This window comes from Microcebus murinus, chromosome 16, assembly GCF_040939455.1.
Source record: "Microcebus murinus isolate Inina chromosome 16, M.murinus_Inina_mat1.0, whole genome shotgun sequence".
NCBI classification, from domain to species: Eukaryota; Metazoa; Chordata; class Mammalia; order Primates; family Cheirogaleidae; genus Microcebus; species Microcebus murinus.
Genome location: NC_134119.1, coordinates 25,386,032 through 25,405,700, shown reverse-complemented (window position 1 = coordinate 25,405,700; position 19,669 = coordinate 25,386,032). Strand labels below are relative to the sequence as shown.

At 50.5% G+C, this 19,669-nt stretch overlaps 1 protein-coding gene across 7 annotated transcripts in view; it reads right to left on the bottom strand.

Annotated features, from left to right (window-relative positions):
* RASSF2 (Ras association domain family member 2) overlaps window positions 1–19,669 on the bottom strand; it is a 47,989-nt gene that overhangs the window by 22,245 nt on the left and 6,075 nt on the right. For 5 of the 7 annotated variants that reach the window (XM_076010953.1, XM_076010957.1, XM_076010952.1 and 2 more), the window contains 3 exons: window positions 6,400–6,490; window positions 4,433–4,508; window positions 1,870–2,021 (listed from right to left, as the gene is read on the bottom strand). In XM_076010953.1, coding sequence (XP_075867068.1) covers window positions 1,870–2,021; window positions 4,433–4,508; window positions 6,400–6,458 — 287 coding nt within the window. In that variant the 5' untranslated portion in view covers window positions 6,459–6,490. Of the gene's footprint in view, window positions 1–1,869; window positions 2,022–4,432; window positions 4,509–6,399; window positions 6,491–18,312; window positions 18,538–19,669 lie in introns of those variants that run through there. The other 2 variants (XM_076010956.1, XM_076010955.1) reach the window with 2 other exon arrangements.

Here is a 19,669-nt window from a genome sequence, read left to right as displayed (position 1 = left end):
TGGGGAGGGGGCAGCTCTGGAGAGAGGTTCTTTCCCAGCATCTGCAGCAACACAAGCACCCAATTCATCAAGCCCAGGATGAAGAACACCAAAGAACAAAACCCGTGTGTTGCCGTACTGAGTTTCTAAGCACATATGGGCTATCTGGAAAACCCTAATAATGGCTGTTTGTTTTGTAGGACAGGATTCCAGTTCAGATCCAACTCTGTTGAAGGAATAACTCATACATTGCTTCTGCCATCTGAAGGGAATGAAAGGTAATATTTGATGGCTACAAGGGTCGGGGCAGCTTTGGAAGGGGCACTGACGACAGTGTTCTCAGGGTTACAGAGACCTCTGCCAAGCTGGAGAAAGGGCCACAAGTAGACAGTCCAAGCTAAGGCCTGGGCTTGCTGTGATAACTGGCCAATAACTTCTCAAGGTGAAAAGGAACTATGGGAGTAGCATAGAGAGAAACATCCAAAAATCAACAGAGGATTCGGTAGTAAAGTTGAATCATATTTGACCAGTTAGGACCATCCCATGGTGAGAAGAGGATGGTCTCCCTGGGACCCAGTAGAGACAGGCTTCATTTTCCAGGGATGGTAGTTTTTAGAAAAGACAACTACAATTGGAAATCTGAAAGAACTTCCTATTGTGATAGAACTCACAGATTTCCGAGCTACAGAATGGATCTGGTCAGAGCCTCTCCGGATGGAATGTAATAGGAATGGAATGGAATGGGCTGGGGCTCAGGGCTGGGCTGTGAAAAGCGTTTGGCCCATTGGAAATCCAATACAGGGATGGTGCCAAATCAAAGCAGAGCGTGACTCCAGCGAAGTTAGATGAAACCAAAGAACCTTGACCAGACGTCCCAGCACCCAATGGGATGGGCAACACCTTTCCTCCTTAAATTCTCTTGGAAAGAAACCAGATCAGCTCTAGGGTTTGGCCACATTATAGGCTACTCTCGATTGTACAGAAAGATAGATTTGGCTGTGGAGTAGAACAAAACGTTCAATGTGGCCAAGAGAGAGGGCTTGGTTCTCATTTACACCAGAAATAACATCACTGTGGTTTTGGCTGGGAGGCCAGCACGCTCCACCCAGGCTCTGGCCTGAAGGCCGTCAGCGTCAGCAAGTTCCAGGACGGGACGAGGCTAGTCACTTGATCCCGAAAACTGAAGACCCAGAAAGACAATAAAAGGGTGTGCCGAAGGGCTACTCATTTGGCCGTGGAGGATGGGGAGGAACAGGCTAGGTTCACAGACCTTCCAGTGGGGACCCAGAGGAGGGGGCTCAGACTGCTGGCCATCACCTGGTGACTTGCTCCAGGTGTGGTCTGAAGAGAGCAGCATCCTGGCTGGCCTCACCGGCTGGCTCAGACAGGTCTGACAGTCCTTCTCCCTTGCAGGTTCCCTGAGACTCAGAGTGCCTTGGTCAGAAGGCTCAAGTCCTAAATGTCTCTGGAGCAGGGCCCTTCTATAAGAAGCAAGCTCAGCAGGGAGGATGCAGGGGCCCTGGGCGTCCGGTCAGAAATCTGCAGGCTGGGCCTCGCCAGCCACTAGCAACACCGCTCAGAGACTCCAGAATTCTCCACAAGGGAGGGCACGCTATCACCCCGGCCTTGGCATGGGGCTCCTGCTCTGACTCAGCAGCTCCTCTCCTCCCCATGACCTCACTCAGTGATTGTGGTGACAGGACAGAGGCCCCATCACATCAATGTCTGCCCCTCTCTCCTCATCCCAAGCCCAAAGCGGAGATGAGGCAGTGGAAGAGGTGGGACAGGAGCCAGGATGAAGGCTGGCTGGGACAAGGTGGCCTTGACCTGCTGAGAATACAAAGAGTCCCCAGGCACGCCCATCTCCAAGCCCCATCTTGCCTCACTCACCCCTGGGCCCCCAAGTTGCAGCCGGAGTGCCAGGAGGAAGAGGACGGAGGCGGGCGGATGCGCTCGTGGTCATCCTGCATCTGCAGACGAATGGGCCGGCGCAGGCCCCAGGAGATGTTCAGCAGTCCCTCCACGATGAACTCGTCTTCTTCCTGCCCACAGAGCAATCGCACAGTGAGCCCAGAAAAGTCCCACAGGAGCCAGGACCACGCTGGGGCACAAATGGCAGCATCCTTCATGTGTCCTTGCTGGGTGTACCCAGATTGAATTCACAGGATGGGGGCGGCGGCCCTGTCCACACCCCAGCTCCGAGACACTCTCTGCTGCAAACTACCCCAGACCTGGAGGCTGACCTCACAGGTCAGCATGAAAGTTGCCGTGAGATTCAAACATACATGTGCAAATTATAAAACTCTTTTTTGCTTTGGTACTAATGACTTTGTATTAAAGGCAAGCACGAAAATGAGGCTATTGAGGAAAGATAGGGCGACAGAGCAAGAGCAAGATATAGGTTTACAGAGCATGATACATACGCTCTGGGGCCCATTGTCATCAGCAAAGGGAGAGCAAAAGGAAGAGCCAAAAAAAAAGTACTAATGACTTTTAAAGACATCAGAATACATCTCTTAAAATAAATGAGACTAGTTTTGCTAACAGAAGCAAGAATTGAATTCTTGAGTTAGCTACCCCCCCCCTACTGTGGGAAATGGTGTTTTTAGCTAAAACACATGTTTAGCAATGTGACCTGCTAGATCAGGGCTCCCCAACCTATGGTGAGTTGGATAATTATTTCATTATATATTACAACGTAATACTAATGGAAATACAGTACACAATACATGTTATGTGCTTGAATCATCCAGAAACTATCCCCACCTTCCCCAGTTCATGGAAATATTGTCTTCCATGAAAACAGTCCCTGGTGCCAAAAAGGTTGGGCTGGAGACCGCTGCCCTAGATGAAGGAGATTTAAAACAACATTTCTTCGGGTTCATTCTCTGCCTGATGAACTGTTGCCTTAAAAAGAATATCAAGTGATTGCGAGCTGGGAGAGGCTGTGTTAATCATATTTCCTAACAGCAGAATGTCCCAGAGCCTATAATAAGCTAATGTGCTACATGACAACTCTTTAAGAGGTGAATAAATCCTGCAGGAGTTGCCAGTTTATATACTCCAAGGTTGCTGACTAATAAGCCAAATGTAAAACCCATCCAAGGGCATTTTTATGTTCTGTCCCAAAGAACTGGATCTCATTTATGACCACGACGCCCTTTAACCATGGAGTACTTTGAGGATTTATTCTATAGCACAGACCCCAGGAAAGCTATTTCAGAACCAAAATCTTGCTCATGGCCCAGCCACTCATTAGCAGAAGCTCTGAGGACAATGCCTAAAGGAGTCAGGCCGTCCTTCCCCAGTCTCAGAACAACCTTTCTGAACCCATGTTTTACAGGCAGGGCCCAAAAGTGTCTGACTTGGGTCATGGCCACATCTTCAGGACAAGCGTCATAGGTGAAAATGACATCTGCCCCATGAGCAACTAACCCGGGCCATGCCTTAGAGAGGGAAGGGGACATAGAAGAAGGTAGGAGAGGGATGGAACAACATCAGGGAATTTGGGGATTTGGGGGAGAAAGGCCTTATGTATGCATAGCTATATACATATGGCCTCCCAGCTGGTCTAAGTGGGTATCATTACTTAACATTACACAATTGTAGGACAGAGTTTAACCCGAAACAGGACTTTGCCTAAGTGAAGTGGTTTGAGAGACACAGAAAAGGCCACTGCATCCACATACTGTCCCCAAACAGGCTGCCTTCGTAGCTGAAATTCCATCAGCTGCTATCTGTTTCTATGGATTAAATCACCATGGTTTGCTGACCTGAAAATGTGTTTCGAAGGGTATGACACATATGTACCTTCTTATCAGTCAAGAACACTTGAGTATAAATTACTCTATCAGACTCCTTTATAACTCATCTTCTATCTGATAACAGGCTTTACAGAAATGGATACAGGATGAGTAAGCTCAGACTCAGGCTGGGGGTGGGGAACGTCAGATGGATAACAAAGGGCATCTCAGGAAGGCAGCCGAGAAAACGCGCTGCAGTGGTGGGGAAAAGCCAACCACTCAGAGCTGTGTGACTCGCCCAGGTCCCTGCAGCGAACTGGGCTCAGACGTGTAAACCTAGAGGACTGGGTTAAGGTTCCTAAATTGCCCAACAACAGGAAGCCTGCTTGGGAGCCCTCTGAAAGAGTGATTTCAGGAAAGCTTCTCTCTGAAAAATCTCCCCTCTGAAGCCGTGTTAGCCCAGCCACACACACGCAGGAACGGAACAGAAAATCTCATCCTTCTTAGAACAAAACTGGGCCTGGGGTCTCCTTCCAAAAAGCCCCAAGGACTCTGGAAGTTCTTTGGAAGGAGCACCCTAAATGAGAGGCCACTCTCTGTGGCAGGAGAGTGTGACCTCTTGGGACCTCAGGAACCCTTAGACCGAGGACACACGTTGACAAAGACGGGCCAGGACAGGAGACTCACAGGCCTTCCCCGCAGACCCCTACCTCTCGGTGCCGGAGCTGCAAATTCTGGCCTTCGTAGTACAGATTGTAGGTCTTCAGATGCAAGAGAAGTTCATTCCTTAGCGGAAAAAGACACAAGCGGTGTAACATTTTCAGCCGAAGCCACAGAGAATGCAGTTGTTCCCTCTCTATCTCACCTCTCACCTGGTCTTCAGTCGCCCCGCTTCGTCCACATGCGTGTACCCCCCACACGCAGGCACACTGCCACCCCATCGCCATGCTCCCCAGAATCAAGGTCAAGAGTAAACATCCCCTCGGAGCAGGCTGAAGGCAAGGGGCAACTCCAGAACACCCTGCAAAACCACTCACACCCGAATACTCAGGTGTGAATAAGCCACAGATTCACAGAGACAAACACACTTCGAAGCCCACAGACACGGTTTCTCCTGCCCCTGCCGGCCCTTCCCTCCGCAAGCACGCTGAGCAAGGAGAGAACAATAACTGCAGGCCTTCTCGAGACCCAGAAAATTCCAAGCTTTTTAGCAGATTAAAACAAACAGGGCTGGGCCTCACTGACTTATGCTTCATAGACGCGATCTTATCATGTGTTTAAAGACTTACAAACTCCCAGCAACAGTGGAATACACAAATCTAGTTTTACCTAAAAGTGCGTGCTATTGCACTCCATGAGCGATGAGAGGGGAGAGAGGTGGAGGGGGCTGCTGTGTGCTTTTGCCTATTCTCAGGCAAGAGGTGACAGAGTTCAGTCCCCCTAAACACAGCCGTGCAATGCAGAGGTATTTGGACCACATCAGAAGTCAAAACCTGCTGGAAATTCCAAGAAACTCCTGACCAGTTAAACCTAGATAAACTGGACTCATTCTATGCCAGCTGAAATGAATTAGTGAAAAATGCGATTCCAAGCAACCTAAAACAAAAAGCTATTTGGCACTTTTGAACACACAGGTCTGAAGCCAGGATTTACAATTTCTGGTCAGTAGAAAGGCCCTGGGGAAATCTTTCAATAAACAGATAAGAATGATCGGATCTCACACAACTGGTGTCTGTGTATGACCGAGTGTGTCTACGGACTTAAAGCACTTTGGTCTCAGATCAATTAAACGCTTAATTAAGATATAGAGAGCATCCAGTATGTAAAATCCCTGCACTTGGACATAAAAATATACCCTCAAACTTATAGTTCGAAAAAGTCCATTTCGGCACAGCCTGTCACATTAGCAAAAAGGCTGAGTTCAAGAGACTTTAGTGCATAGAAAGCAATGAAACTGTCCCCTTCTATTCAGAGGGCACCTGTGCCAGTTGTAGCCAGAACCACAGCAGCCCAGGGAGACATTACCCCAGCCAGGAGCCCCCTGGGGAACACCCCAGACAGGACAGTGAGCAGTGTCTTAGTGCATTTAGGCTGCGATACCATAGACTGGGTGGCTTATAAGCAACAGAGATTCATTGCTCATGGCTCTGGTGGATGGGAAGTCCAAGATCAAGGTAGATTCCGTATCTGGTGAGAGCCCTGTCCTCACAGTGAGCGCCTGCTCACTGCATGCTCACATGTTGGAAGGGCAGACAAGTGCCCTCGGCCTCTGGTATAAGGGCACTCAGATCTAATCATCCCCCAAAGGCCCCACCTCTAAATGCCAGCACCTTGGGAGTAGGTTTCAGCATATGAATTTGGGAGAGGACACAAACATTCAGACCATAGCAAACAGCCACTAGCCAACTCCTCTCCCGGAAGCCTTCTAGGTCACCACTTCTCTCCAGCCCCAGAAGGTCCCATGTCTTGACCCCCCTTTACTTCAACCTCCAGGCTGGGGGGGGGGCATGTCCTTATCTAGGGCGGCAGCCTTGCTGATGCTCTCTCGAAGTCCAAGTTCAGCTGCTCTGCTCCTTCTCCCATACAGAGGCCCCTCTGCCAGCGGCTGCCATCCACCCACAGCGTCCCAGCAGAGGATTGGCCACTGGGGACAGAGCACTGCAGCAAAACAGCTTACTTGGAAATGTATTTATCTTGTCCACAGGGGACCAGGGAAGTTTGGTGGCTGTAGTCCATTCTTCCTTTCTCTTTTCATCAGAAGGAGAGGCCTGTATTTGAAAGGAGAAGACAGAGGTTAATGTCAGGCTGTGTTCTTGGAAACTCAGCAGGACTTGGGCAGCAGGGAGGGTGGGGTGGGGCATGGGAGTGGAGGACATGAATTGGATGACACGGCTTTTGTTCCCCCCAGCTGCACACAGCTCTAACACTGGCCTAGGATGAGTGAGATGCCACACCGCTGGCTGCTGCCTCTGCTTGCCACGGCCTCTGGGGAAAACCCCCAAAGGAAAGACGACAACCCTTTACAGTCTGAGAACAAATGCCCCAGAGAACGCTGACACTCAAGTTGATTTCAAGGACGAGCAATGAGTCCTCCTCTCTGAAGGGACCTTCACAAGACAGAATAGAGACCTATCTGTCAGATTCTACTGAGGAATACTGAGATGGGTAAACCACCTAAAAATGCCCAAATATAGCTGGGTGCAATAAATCACAGCACACATGTCTACAATCGCCATTAAAATGCCACAGTGTGAAAGGCAATTTAATTATTTGGGAAAATAATACATTATGAAAATGCAGGTTACAGACCTATGAGTTCAATTTTGTTTAAAATACATGCAAGTGTGCAATATGCACATGTATAAACATATATACACATTTATATACGAATATGTATATTCAGAGAGATGAGTGTATGTATGTCAGGGCTTTTTGACCTCGGTACTATTAACATTTGGAACTGGGTCATTCTTTGTTGTAGGGGCTTTCCTGTGCCTTGGAGGATGTTTAGCAGCATCCCTGGGTTCCATCCACTACATGCCACCAGCACCACCCCAGTTATGACGATCAAAAATGTCTCCAGGCATTGCTATGTGTCCCTGGGGCCAAGATCACCTCTGGTTAAGAACTGCTGGCACTTTTATATATATAGATACATAAATGAATGAAAGACTGGCTCTATCTGGCTAATGGCATTACCAGAAATTTTTCATAAACATTTTATTATGAAAACTTTCAAACATAAAGACATATGACAGCTGGATGCTGTAGCTCATGCCTGTAATCCCAGCGCTTTGGGAGGCCAAGTCAGTACGATTGTTTGAGGCCAGGAGTTCGAGACCAGTCTGGGAAATATAGTAAGACCCCGTGTCTATGAAAAAATTAAAAATTAGCTGCGTGTGGTGGCATGCACCTGTAGTTGCAGCTACTTAGGAGGCTGAGGCAGGAGGATCACCCGAGCCCAGGAATTTGATGTTACAGTGAGCTACGATCAGGCCACTGGGCCACTGCTACACCATGCATGAATGATGAGGACATTATGCTAAGTAAAATTAGCTAGACACAAAAGACACTGATTCCACTTTTATGAGGTATCTAGAGTAGTCAAAATCAGAGACAGGAAGTAGATTGGTGGTTGCCAGGGGCCAGGAGGAAGGGGAGACGGAGAGTTAGTGTTCATGAGCACAGAGTTTGCAGCATGAAAGAGTTCTTGAGTTGGAGCGGGGTGATGGCTGCACAACAATATAAATGTACTTAACGCCACTGAACTGTACACTTAAAAATGGTTAAGATGAAAAATTTTATGTGTATTTTACCACAGTCTTTTTTTTTTAAGTGGAAGAGGAAGGCAGAAGAGTTAGGGTTATTGGACTGGACCTGCTGTTGCTGGCTTTGAAGCTGGAAGAAGGATCCATGGCCCAAGGAACAAGCCTCTGGAAGCTGGAAATGGACCCTCCTCTAGAGCCTCCAGAAAAGAACACAGCCCTGCTGAGACCTGCTATTAGTGACCTGGTGAGACCTGTGGCAGACCTTTAACCTACAGAGCTGTAAGATAAGAAGTCTGTGTTATTGCAAGCCACTAAGTGTTGGCAATTTGCTATGGCAACCACACAGGAAACTAATATTAATACAAAGACATCCTAAGGAAGGGCCATGGGTGGGGGGAGGGGAGCAGAGTGAGTTCCACTCAGAAGATGCAGACTCCACCCACACACCCAAAGGTGGCACCCTAAGAACACCGCTGATCTCTCTAAATTTTAAATTTAATTTTTTTATTTTTCCAAAAAGGAAAAATAATCTAATCACATAAACCAAAGTACATACTGCACAAAAAAGAAAAAAGGAAAGTCAGATTAGTGAGAATAGATTTCTTTTTTAAGTGACAATGACCCATAACTCTTGAGTATTTATTTAAAAAAAAAAAAATGTACCTCTTCTCTGCATGTGTAAATGTACCCATTCAGGAAACATTTATGATCCTTACTGATGGTGTTTCGACAGCAAAGTATCCAGGCACGACCCTGTCCTCAGGGCTACATGGTTGGGGAGCAGGGGGACAGAGGGTTCTATCCAAGGAGGGTAGGTTCTATCCAGGGAGGATTAGGTGACAGGAAGGTCACCTAATCTGGATTGGGGTGGGTCCTGGGGGCATTCTGGAGGAAGTGACCTCCAAACAGACCTCCGTGATAAGATGGCGTTGCCAAGGTAAGGTGAGGGTGGAGAGGTCCAGGCAGAAAGAAGGAGTATGCATCACAGAATTGTGCAAGATGGGGTGGCACACGCAGGACCTCGACATGTTGAGAAGTTTGGACTTCATCTGGCAGGCAAGGACACGCCCTGGCGGGTGTGGCAGGACAAATACCATATCCAGGTCCCAATCCCTGAAATCTGTGACAGTTACCTTATGCAGGGACTTTGCAGATGCGATTAAATGAAGGATCTTTAAATGGGGACACTATTCCGGATTATCTGGTGGGCCCTAAATGTCATCAGAAGTGTCCTAGAGAGAAGGAGACAGGACAACCTCAGCAGAGAGAGAGGTGTGAAGATGCTCCACTGTGGATAAAGATGCAGGAAGGGGCCACGAGCCCAGGAATGTAGCTTCCCACACTGAGAAGGACACGGATTCCCCCCAGAGCCTCTGGACGGAGCGCGGCTCTGCCCACACCTTGGTTTGGGCTCAGGGAAACTGACTTCAAGACTTCCAGACTTCAGAATGGAAGAGTGTACATTTGTGCTGTTTTAAACCTCCAAGTCTGCTGTAATGTTTTACAGCGGCAAGAGGGAACCAGGGGCATTCGGACAGGAGGGATGTGATCCGATGTGCATTCTGGAAAGATCGCCCCACCTGGCTCCCTGCTTTGTGGAGAAAGGATCCAGCAGGTGACCAGGTGAGAGGCCTGAGCTAGGGAATGGGGACGAAGCGAGAGAATCTGAAGGTTTTAAGGAGGTAGAGGAAAAAGTTGTGATGCGTCAATAAAAAGCCTGGGAAAGGGAGCGCCGCCAGACTAGGGGTGGGGTGCGGGCAGAGGCACTGGCTGCTGGGGGTGGGCAGCCAGGTGGAGGTGCCATGTTCACACTCATTCATGTGAGGGACATGGTCTGAGTCTGAGGTGGGCCCATGGAACCCTCTGGTGCAGATAACGAGAAGCACAGCCAGGTCTGGAGTGCAGGAGGGTGGGTCCTGGCACGTGAGGTCATCAGAGGAGAACAGGGAGGGCAAAGAGGACAGGGGCCCCACAAACGCAGGCCATCAGTGTGGGTAGAGGAAGAGGGGTCCCTGGAGGAGGGGGAGGGGACACAGGAGGCAGAATACCCTGGGAGCCCAGAGGACAGTGTGCTTTGAGAGGGAGGCCACGGTCAGCACAGCCAGGAGCTGGGGGCAAGAGCCCAAGGAGGGGAGACCCAGAGCAGCCTCTGATTAATACCACACATAGGTCCCTGGAAACCTCAACCAGAGCCACTTGCACAGCCCGGCTGGAGTGGAAATCAGATGACCAGTGCCCACCATCACCAGCCCTTCTCCCCCTGAGCACGGGAGTCTTTCTTAAGCTGGGGGAAATGTCATTCTATTCCTTCTTTCATTATTGCTCCTCTTCCTCCCATTCTTGGTTCTTCTACAGTCTCTCTCCCCTCTCTCTAGCACTGCCCATCCATCCATCCATCCACCCACCCCGCAGCTAGCCTCCAAGTCTCATATCCTTTGTACTCATCATCTCTCCATCTCCTTATTTTTCTTCAGAATTCTCTGGCTCGTCTTCTAATTCATTGAATTTTCTGCAACATCCTCTTTTGTTCACTGCCTGCATCATAATCTATAATTTGGTAATTTTGTTTTGCATCTGTCCTGCTCTTAAGACAATTCCCTTTTGATACCATGTCCTCCTAAATCTACTGAGAATACCAATTCTCAGAGAATTTGTGTCTTCTCTACAGTTATTAAAACTATTTTGTTCTAGAGAAAAACAGGCAGATCAATGAAACAATAGAGCGTACAGAGAAACAGGTCCAGATATATCTGGGGACAGAATGTCAGCACCATTTCTAAATAGCAGGGAAAAGTAGATTAATAAAAAAAAAAGTCACTAGAGAATTAGTTGGCCTTTGGAAAAGGGAACCTTGGGAAGCTAAATCCTTATCTTACTCCTTCCACCATAAGAAATCATAATTGAATAGAAAAATTAAACATTAAGAAATAAAATGCGGCCGGGCGCTGTGGCTCACGCCTGTAATCCTAGCTCTTGGGAGGCCGAGGCGGGCGGATTGCTCAAGGTCAGGAGTTCAAAACCAGCCTGAGCAAGAGTGAGACCCCGTCTCTACTATAAATAGAAAGAAATTAATTGGCCAACTGATATATATATAAAAAATTAGCCGGGCATGGTGGCGCATGCCTGTAGTCCCAGCTACTCAGGAGGCTGAGGCAGAAGGATCACTTGAGCCCAGGAGTTTGAGGTTGCTGTGAGCTAGGCTGACGCCACGGCACTCACTCTAGCCTGGACAACAAAGAGAGACTCTGTCTCAACAAAAAAAAAAAAAAAAAGAAAGAAATAAAATGCTGAAGGAAATGCTCATATTCAAGATCCAAAATCCAGAGGCATAATTTTAAAATACTGATATCAATCTGTAAAAATTTTAAACTTCTGTTTAGAAAAAAAAAATACCCTATACAAAGTCAAAAGCCCAATAAAACACTGGGGAAGAATATTTACAACACATATAACAAAGGGCTAATGTCCTTAATCTCTAAAGGGCTTTAATATTAATAAATCAATAAGAAAAATGTCCTACCCTCATTTAATAAAATGAGTAAAGGACATGTATAATAGTTTATGGAAAAATAAACACAAATAGTTAATAGATATATTAAAAAATCCTCCTTTGTGACTATCTTTTTACTGACCAGATTGACATTATACAAATCAAGTAGTTTGATGGCCCCAAATGTGGGACATCTCCAGGACTCAGTCACCGTCTACCTGTTGGGTGGTCTCACCAAGGCTATAGCTATTTATGTGACCTACAGGCTCCTGTGGCCCCATCTTTGTCTCAGGCCTGACTTCTCCTCACCTTTTTTTCTTACTTTTACATTTCTTGGAGAAGCATTAGGAAAATACGTCCATAGTCCCCACTTTGTTGAACTGAGATTACAGGTAAGCGGTTCCAGGCCCCAACCCCTCCTCTGTCTGCCTTAAGGACATCTGCACCTCTCTTCACCAACTTGCCAACCATCGCCACACATCACCAGTTACTCTCGGCCAGCCGGAAAAAAAACAAGCTAAATCCACATAGGCTTTAAGGCAAACACAAGAGCAGCGCTAACAAAGGGCCGGAAATTTACAGTTAAGTCTGATATTTTTTAAACAGAGCATTGTTCCTCACACAAGGAAGGGTCAGAGGAAGATGGGTTATGGAGCTGGAATGTGGACTCAATTGGACACTTCCTCCCAGGGTGCCTGCCAGTAGCTGCAGCCTTGGAGAGAGGGATTCACTTCACTGACCGGTTGCAACTCTTCTGCCTTCCCTAGACTTTATGGGGCCCTTCTGGGCTCCAAAATGCCTTGTAAGAACTATTTACAAGCATCACTTCCCACGATGCCTTGAAATATGGCCCGATGGTCACCGTGTCTTGGTAGAGGGGAAAGCAAGGCAGGGAAGAGAGAGGGCTTCCCACAGCAGCCCAGGCATGGGACTGAAACACCTCCTACCTTGCCCCGCCGGGAAAAGGGATAAGAAAGGGTGGATTTTACACAAATAATTTTTAATGTGAAGCTGCTCTTTGGATGTCTAAAACATTTAAATCTGCTGAACTCCCTCTATGGACTCAGCTATTTAACCCCTCAAGAATTCTAAATTACTACTTCTCCTTAGGAAAACCACTTTAGAAAATTATGTTCCCTGGAGCCTGCTCAAAACACAGAAATCATCTGCCTGGTGTTTCTTTCCCCTCCTGGGCCTGCAGCTTCCTCTCTCCTGGCCTTCAGCCCAAGGACGTACACCTGCTGCCTTGGGTCCGGGGATTCCTAGAAGCAGAGCCGAGAGGAAGATTCTTGTGTACGTGATTAACTCAGGAAGTGTTTGCAGGAGAAACCTGCAAGGGAGTGAAGGAAGCAGGATGGGGCAGGGGGGCAGCTAAGGGTTCAGCTGGGGTCCAGCCGCAGCCTGATCCCAGGGGGAGCTCTAGGGTGGGGGTGGGAGCACCATAGGGTCATCTGGCCAGGCCTCTGGAGCCCTGTCAATCATCAGCTGAGAGCCACACTTGGGAGGACGGGGTGACCCCCCAGGCACTCCCCTGCAAGAGGGATTATCAGGATAAGGAGGCAGTCAACACTCAAAAACACAAGGCACAGATTGAGAGGACTTGGGTGGGCACAGTGTCCATGACACCTGCCCCATGTTTGGGACTGAAGAAACTGCTCGCTCTGTCACCTTCCCCCAGCCCCATGCCCAAGCTGGGAGGCCACAGCTGCCCACTCAGGACGGGCCTGGCGCTGCGTGAGCCTCGGCTGCAGGAACAGCGCAGACTCGCCCAAGCTCTGGCCCAGCCAAAGCCCCACGGCAGTTGCACAGAAGATCTTTTCCTCTTCCTTTCCACAGACCCCCACTCACAGGTGTTTCCAGCCTTCCCAGGAATAAATGAAGGGCTGTCCAAGCCCTTGGAATTCACAGGCTCAGCTTCCTGTGAGGAGGGCAAACACCCAGTCCCGCAGACGCTCTGGGAGGTGGGAAAGGCAGTAGAGCTCCCTCCAAAGGTGGCAGAGTCCCCTCTTCTTAGCTCTTGGTTCTCCAAATGCCCCTCAGTCGGGGAGCCTGGAGGACACATCGCACAATTGTTAATCTGGTCTCTGAGCATCCTCAAGACGCTGGCTCATCCCTACAGTTTCTGTCCCGCCTGGGGACCCAGCATCTCTCCTCTTACTTATCAACTGGAAAGCCCCTGCAGGGAGGGCAGCAAATGCGGAACAGAAAGGCGGGCAACCCTGGCAGGAAAGTCCAGAGCAAGAGAGATGAAGAACCCCGCTCTGGTGGCTGCTTTTTGTTTTTCATTTCCCTGAACTGTCTTTTTTTTTTTTTAATTATTTTACTTTTTTCTTTTATTTTTTTCTTTTGCCTCAGTGAAGAATCAACGTTAGTGAGAATCCCTGAACTGTCTTGCCCCGGCCCCCCCCCACCCGTTCATGGAGGGATGGGGAGGGGAGGGCAGAGGTGGATTTATAGGGTCCAGGCAGCCCCAGCTGGGAGAAATTACACCTGGGAGAAGGGAGAGACAGGTGAGGGTAGGAAAGGGTTTTCCACGGAGAATTCCCAGGGTGGCAAACCCCACAGAGCCACCCCTGACCAGTGAGAGGGCTGGGCAAGGACGGGGGTGAGGGCGGCGCAGCTGTGTCTAGGGACACGCAACATCTCAGGGGTGCAGGCTCTGCGTGCGGATCGGACTCTTCCGGAGCAGAGGCGGGGCAGGGGCTGGGGAGATGTCCAGGCTTCAGCCCAGACCAGCTACATCAGACCCGCTGGGAGGTGCCCAGGCATGAGCGTTTTAAAAGCCTGCCACGCCAGTGTACAACCAGGGCTGACAACTGCTGGGAAATCTGGTAGGGATAGAGCTGTGTAGACCGAGGCCACTGCCAAATGCCTTTCAAAGCCGCCTTTCGTGAAAGGAAGAAATGGAATTTTCTGAAAGCAAACTGAGTAGTTGGGTGTTTAGTGCCCTCTCCCCATTGCCAATATTTCTGGGAAGGAAGGGGACAGTGCAGGACTCCTCCCAAAGGTCTGCATGTGTAGGCACAGAGCTGACGCAAAGGGCCCCTGCTAATGCACCATGTCACAGAAGCCAGGAAGCCAGCGCCAACCCCAGGCCCGATGCAAAGAAAACGCTGGCTGGAGGACCGCAGCTTCCCCTTTTGGGGCCTGTCCCCACCTCCTCTCTGAGCCCTGCCCCTCCCTCTGAGGACAGTCTGGGACTATGGTGGAGATGAAAGTTATCTGACACAGTGCTTCATACTATAGTGTTAAAGACTGACTCAGCCGGGTCTGCTGAGGGCATGTGTGGTGTAACCAAGCAGCCCCAGAGGAGACAGTGCTGAGCCCTCTGCCTGCCCTCCAGCCCCATCTCTGTGCTTCACCCCCTGGTAGCGGGGCAGGAAGATGTTCGATGGCAAACAGGAAACCCCAGTGCTATTGTGCCACACGAGGAAGGAGACTTGAGCTGCGGGATGGGACCCTGCCAAGACCTAGAGATGACAAGAGATTCCACATGATGCTTCCTAAACCTGAAGCTGTCCTGGGCATCAAAAATTCGGGCTGCTTCGGGAGGAAATAGAAGGACTGCTTACCAGCCAGCCCATGTCCTCTCTGGGACCTGTGCCCCCTCCGTCCCCTTTCCCACCACACTCCGCCTCCTGGGGCTCTCCCAGCCACTCTGCTCGGGAAGGGACCCAGCACCGAACACCACCTCAGGGAGAACGAGGTGAAGTGTCCTGGGTGAATGTACTCACTTTCCCAGCTTCACCTTTGACTCTGAATGAAAAGGTTTTCCTCCCTCCCCATCCCCAAAGAGTTTTAACACACTGACTGCCACACTAGAAAAAAAAATTTTTCCCTGGGACCATGAACAAAACAATCCTTTTTTGGCTCACGCCTATAATCCTAGCATTCTGGGAGGCCGAGGCAGGCAGATTGCTCAAGGTCAGGAGTTCAAAACCAGCCTGAGCAAGAGGAGGCCCCGTCTCTACTATAAATAGAAAGAAATTAATTGGCCAACTAAATAAAATATATAGAAAAATTAGCCAGGCATACTGGTGTATGCCTGTAGTCCCAGCTACTCGGGAGGCTGAGGCAGGAGAATAGCTTGAACCCAGGAGTTGGAAGTTGCTGTGAGCTGGGCTGATGCCATGGCACTCTAGCCCAGGCAACAGAGTGAGACTTTGTCTCAAAAAAAAAAAAATCCTTTCTAACTTAATGAAAAATTTGTTATTTTTTATTGGGTTCTGTGTGTGAGTTATATGCAACTCACATGGTGCTAGAATCAATTTTTACACTGCACGCCAACTGTGTTGTGACTCACAACATACTTATTGAATTCATTTTGGAGAATTGAGTCTTCATATGCTTCACAAGGCCCTAGGCTCAAAACTAGCATGAGTTAAATACAACTCACGTGGCAGTTAAAGTGTTAAGCATCAGGGAAGAGAGAGAGGATGGTATTTGGGACAAGCCGTCTTGCCCTTCCAGAGGAGGAATAGCACCTAGGGGGCAGGTAGAAGGGGAAGCTCAAGAGAACCAGCAGAAGACAAGTTACAGGGGGCCCTCGACATTTGTCTCCCCCATAAATGGGTAACAGAACAAATCAGGGAGACTTTCATGCTAGTAGTAATAAAACAACAAACACGAATAACAGACAGCTACCATACCTGAGAGCCTACTGTGTGCTCGCTGTTTACCTGCTTCGACTCTAATCCCCACAACAGCCCCATTAGGAAAGACACTTTATTATCCCCATCTTGCAGATGAAGCAACTGAGGCATGAAGAAGCTGAGCGACTTTCCCAAAGACGCACAGCTAGCAAGGGGCGAGCTGGGATTCAAATCCCGGACTGCTCAGCTATGAAGCAGAACCCTTATACAGCTGTTCTCGGGGTGGGGAGGAGAAAGAGCTTTCAGCCCCAAATCAACTGACCGAGCTCTACTCCAGAGGCGAGGTTCTCCCACTGGAGTGCACCTCCGAACCCCTGAGGGCTCCTTAACATACAGGGTGCCGGCCCCTCCCCCAGTAGCTGATTCAGTAATTCTGGGCAGGGTCCGAGAAGGTGCGTTTCTAACAAGCTCCCAGATGCTGGCGCTGCTGGTGACAGGCTCTAGATGCTTTATCTCTGTCCCTCCAAGAACTCCTGGGGAAGGTTTTATTTTCACCATTTTATAGATGAGGAAACAGAAGTTCCCAGGACTTGGGTGACTTGTCCCTGGTCACACAGCCAACATGAAGCCCAGTGCCCCTTCCTGGGTGCCCGGGCTGAGAGCTAGACATGAACGGCTGGCTGCAGGGCAGGCAGGTGCAGGCTGGCTTTCAGTTCCCGGCCCACAGCAGCCCCGCCCGTCCTGGGGAAGGGAGGGGAGTGAGTGACCGGCCCAGAGGACAAGCTGTGGGGAAAGCAGACCCTGCAGGGCCAGGGAGGGAGACCCAGAGCAGGACCTGGGCACTGCATGCACACAGCCACTGACTCTCACCCTATGTCACCCTCTGTCCAGTCAATGACCTACCCCTCACACTCACGGGCCCCACACACTGTCCCCACCCTGCTCCCAGAAAAAGCCTCGATGCCTGACGAGTGACAGGCACAGGCCCTTCCAGAGGCCGCCCCTACTGCCCACCCGTAAGAAGGGACCGAGGTGCAGCAGGACAGAGCTGGGGTCCCCCCAAGCAGGTCGGCCTGCAGAGCCCCCACTCTTCTTGCTCCCAGCTGGGGCCCCAGCCCAGCCCTCCCTGCTCAGGCCTTGCACAGCGGTCTGAATTCCCCGGCACGGCAGCGGAAGATCCGAGGAAGCGGTTCTGGGACTCCTCCGTGCCATGCCAGCGGGCAGGTCGCCAGGTGAGTGACCTGGAAGGCCACCACTGGGGCCGCCCAAACAATCGCCTCGAAGGCCGGAGGAGCAGCCACGTTTACAGGGAAGTCCCTCCAGCGGCCGCAAGCTTTGCCCTTCTGGATGGATGTTTAGAAGGAAACCCAAAGGCCCTCAGCTCTTATCAGAGAACCAGGGTGTTGGAGGGGAACAAAATAAGAGGTGCAGAGGAAGGCACAGCTCCAGGCAGAAAAAGCTGTACGTGTGAGTGGGTGTGAATGTATAGGTATGAGTGTGAGTGTGCGTGTGGTGTATGTGTATGCGGGTGTGTGTGTCCATGTGTCTGGGGGGGCATATGTGTCCATGTGCATGGATGTGTGTGTAGTACACGTGTATGAGTGTGTGTGGGGTGTCCATGTGTATGGGGGTGTGTGTGTTCATGTGTTTGGATGTGTGTGTTCATATGTGTATATGTATGTGTCCATGTGGAGGTGTGGCATGTGTCCATGTATATAGGTGTGTGTGTCCGTGTGTGTATGCATATGTGTCCATGTGTATGTGTGGAGGTGTGGCGTGTGTCAGTGTGTATGGGTGTGTGTGTGTCCATGTGTTTGGATATGTGTGTGTTCATGTGTGTGTGGAGGTGTGGCATGCACCATGTATGGGTGTGTGTGTGTCCATGTGTATGGGTGTGTGTGGTCAGTATGTGTAGAATTCAGCCTCTGGCTCAGAGAAACCAGAGACCTAGAGCGCTAACCCCCCAGTATCTACTGACGGGCAGGAAAGAGCCTGGTCACATGTGCCCCCCGAAGCCGAGGTATGACCTTCAGCCAGAGGGACGCAGCCAAGACAGGCCCCGTGTCATGGGCTCAGATTCAGACAAGTGAGAAATTCCATGTGACAGGTGTGGCCTGAGGGGAGAGTGGGAAGTTGGAGGAGAAAACACTGGCCCCAGTAAAGCAAAGAGGACTAAACACCCCCCGACCTGCATCTCTCAAAATGGAGGGCGATGTTATAGGGTGGTTTTCATGTCCTACCTGGGGCCGCAGGGAGGCCGCCTGCGGGCGGGGAGGGCCTGAGGCCTGTGTCACTTGGGGCTCCCACTCACCCGTGTGCGGGCTGGCCTCTCAGCCTTGCAGAGACACGCCGACGGTCCTGGCAGGTGAGGAGGGGCTGCCTCCGGTTCCCCACTTCCTACCAGCGCAGGTTTCTTTGATAGCCACGCTTCCTGTTTACCGGGTGGTTTCCAAGTCACAGGTCTCTCTGAGACTCATCTCTGAGCTCACATCCCCTTCCTAAAGGGAACCCCAGCAGTTCTTCCTTTTTTGGTGCTATAGGCTGAGACGCTGAGCTCGGCGTGCAGAGAACTGGGGACAGGATTGGAAGCCTAAAGGCCAGGCTGGCTGGTCCCCTCCACCCCGAGATGGGCAGGTTCCTTGGACGTGAGGGGCAGTGAGGGGGAGAGCGAGGAAAGGGGCACAACTGTCATGGGGGCATCTTGCGTCCACCTTACTTGTCTACACCCAAGATCACATGTGGGGAAATCCACCCTCCCCCAGCAGCTGGCGGGCCCTGTGCAGGGCCAGGAGAGAGGGCACATCTGGGGGTTTCCAGAACATTTCCAGGAGGCTGAGGGGAAGTCTGCCACAATACCACATTCACAGCCTCCCCAGCCTGCCCTGCCCTGTGACCAGCTGACTAACCCTGAAGGAAAGTCAGCACCATGAAAACCAGAACTGCTCCTCAAAATGGCCTTCGAAGGCGTCTCTGTGAAATCTTTACACTTCCCCAACTGCCGGCGCTTAAAAGGGCAGCTGCCCACTCGGCAGACGGAAAACAGGCAGAGCCAGGTACACCTGAGAGCCCTCCTGGACCTACAACAACTCACTTAACAAGGGACTTAAAGAATTTGCCGCAGAACAAGGCGTCCCAGAGAAAAGTCACCTGACCCACTCGCATGACCCGAGTAGACTCACGCGACCTAGTTTCCCAGTTCTGCGTCCCGCAGCCTCCCCATGAAAACTGAAGTGCACACGCTGCCCCGCTGCCCCCACCCCGTGCACCACGGCCCCCGCCACACACAGGAGAGCAGCCGCTGCGTTTGACACACACGGCCACAACCACGACCACCTGATGGGTGTTCAGCAGGTCAAGTACAGCTGCAGGGTTTGCAGCACCCAAAGGATGCTTGAAATTGAAAAATTGGGACTCTCTCCAGCTTCAAGGCAGCTGGTGTCAACAACCCAGCCTCCACCTGGTTTGGAATCTCACTCACTGCAGAACCACGAGCCCACCCTCCCACACCCACCCGCACACACGGCAAACCCTGGGGGAGATGACTCAGCAGTAGGCAACCAGCAAAAGCCACACTGTGGTCGGCTCCCAGGCCAACAG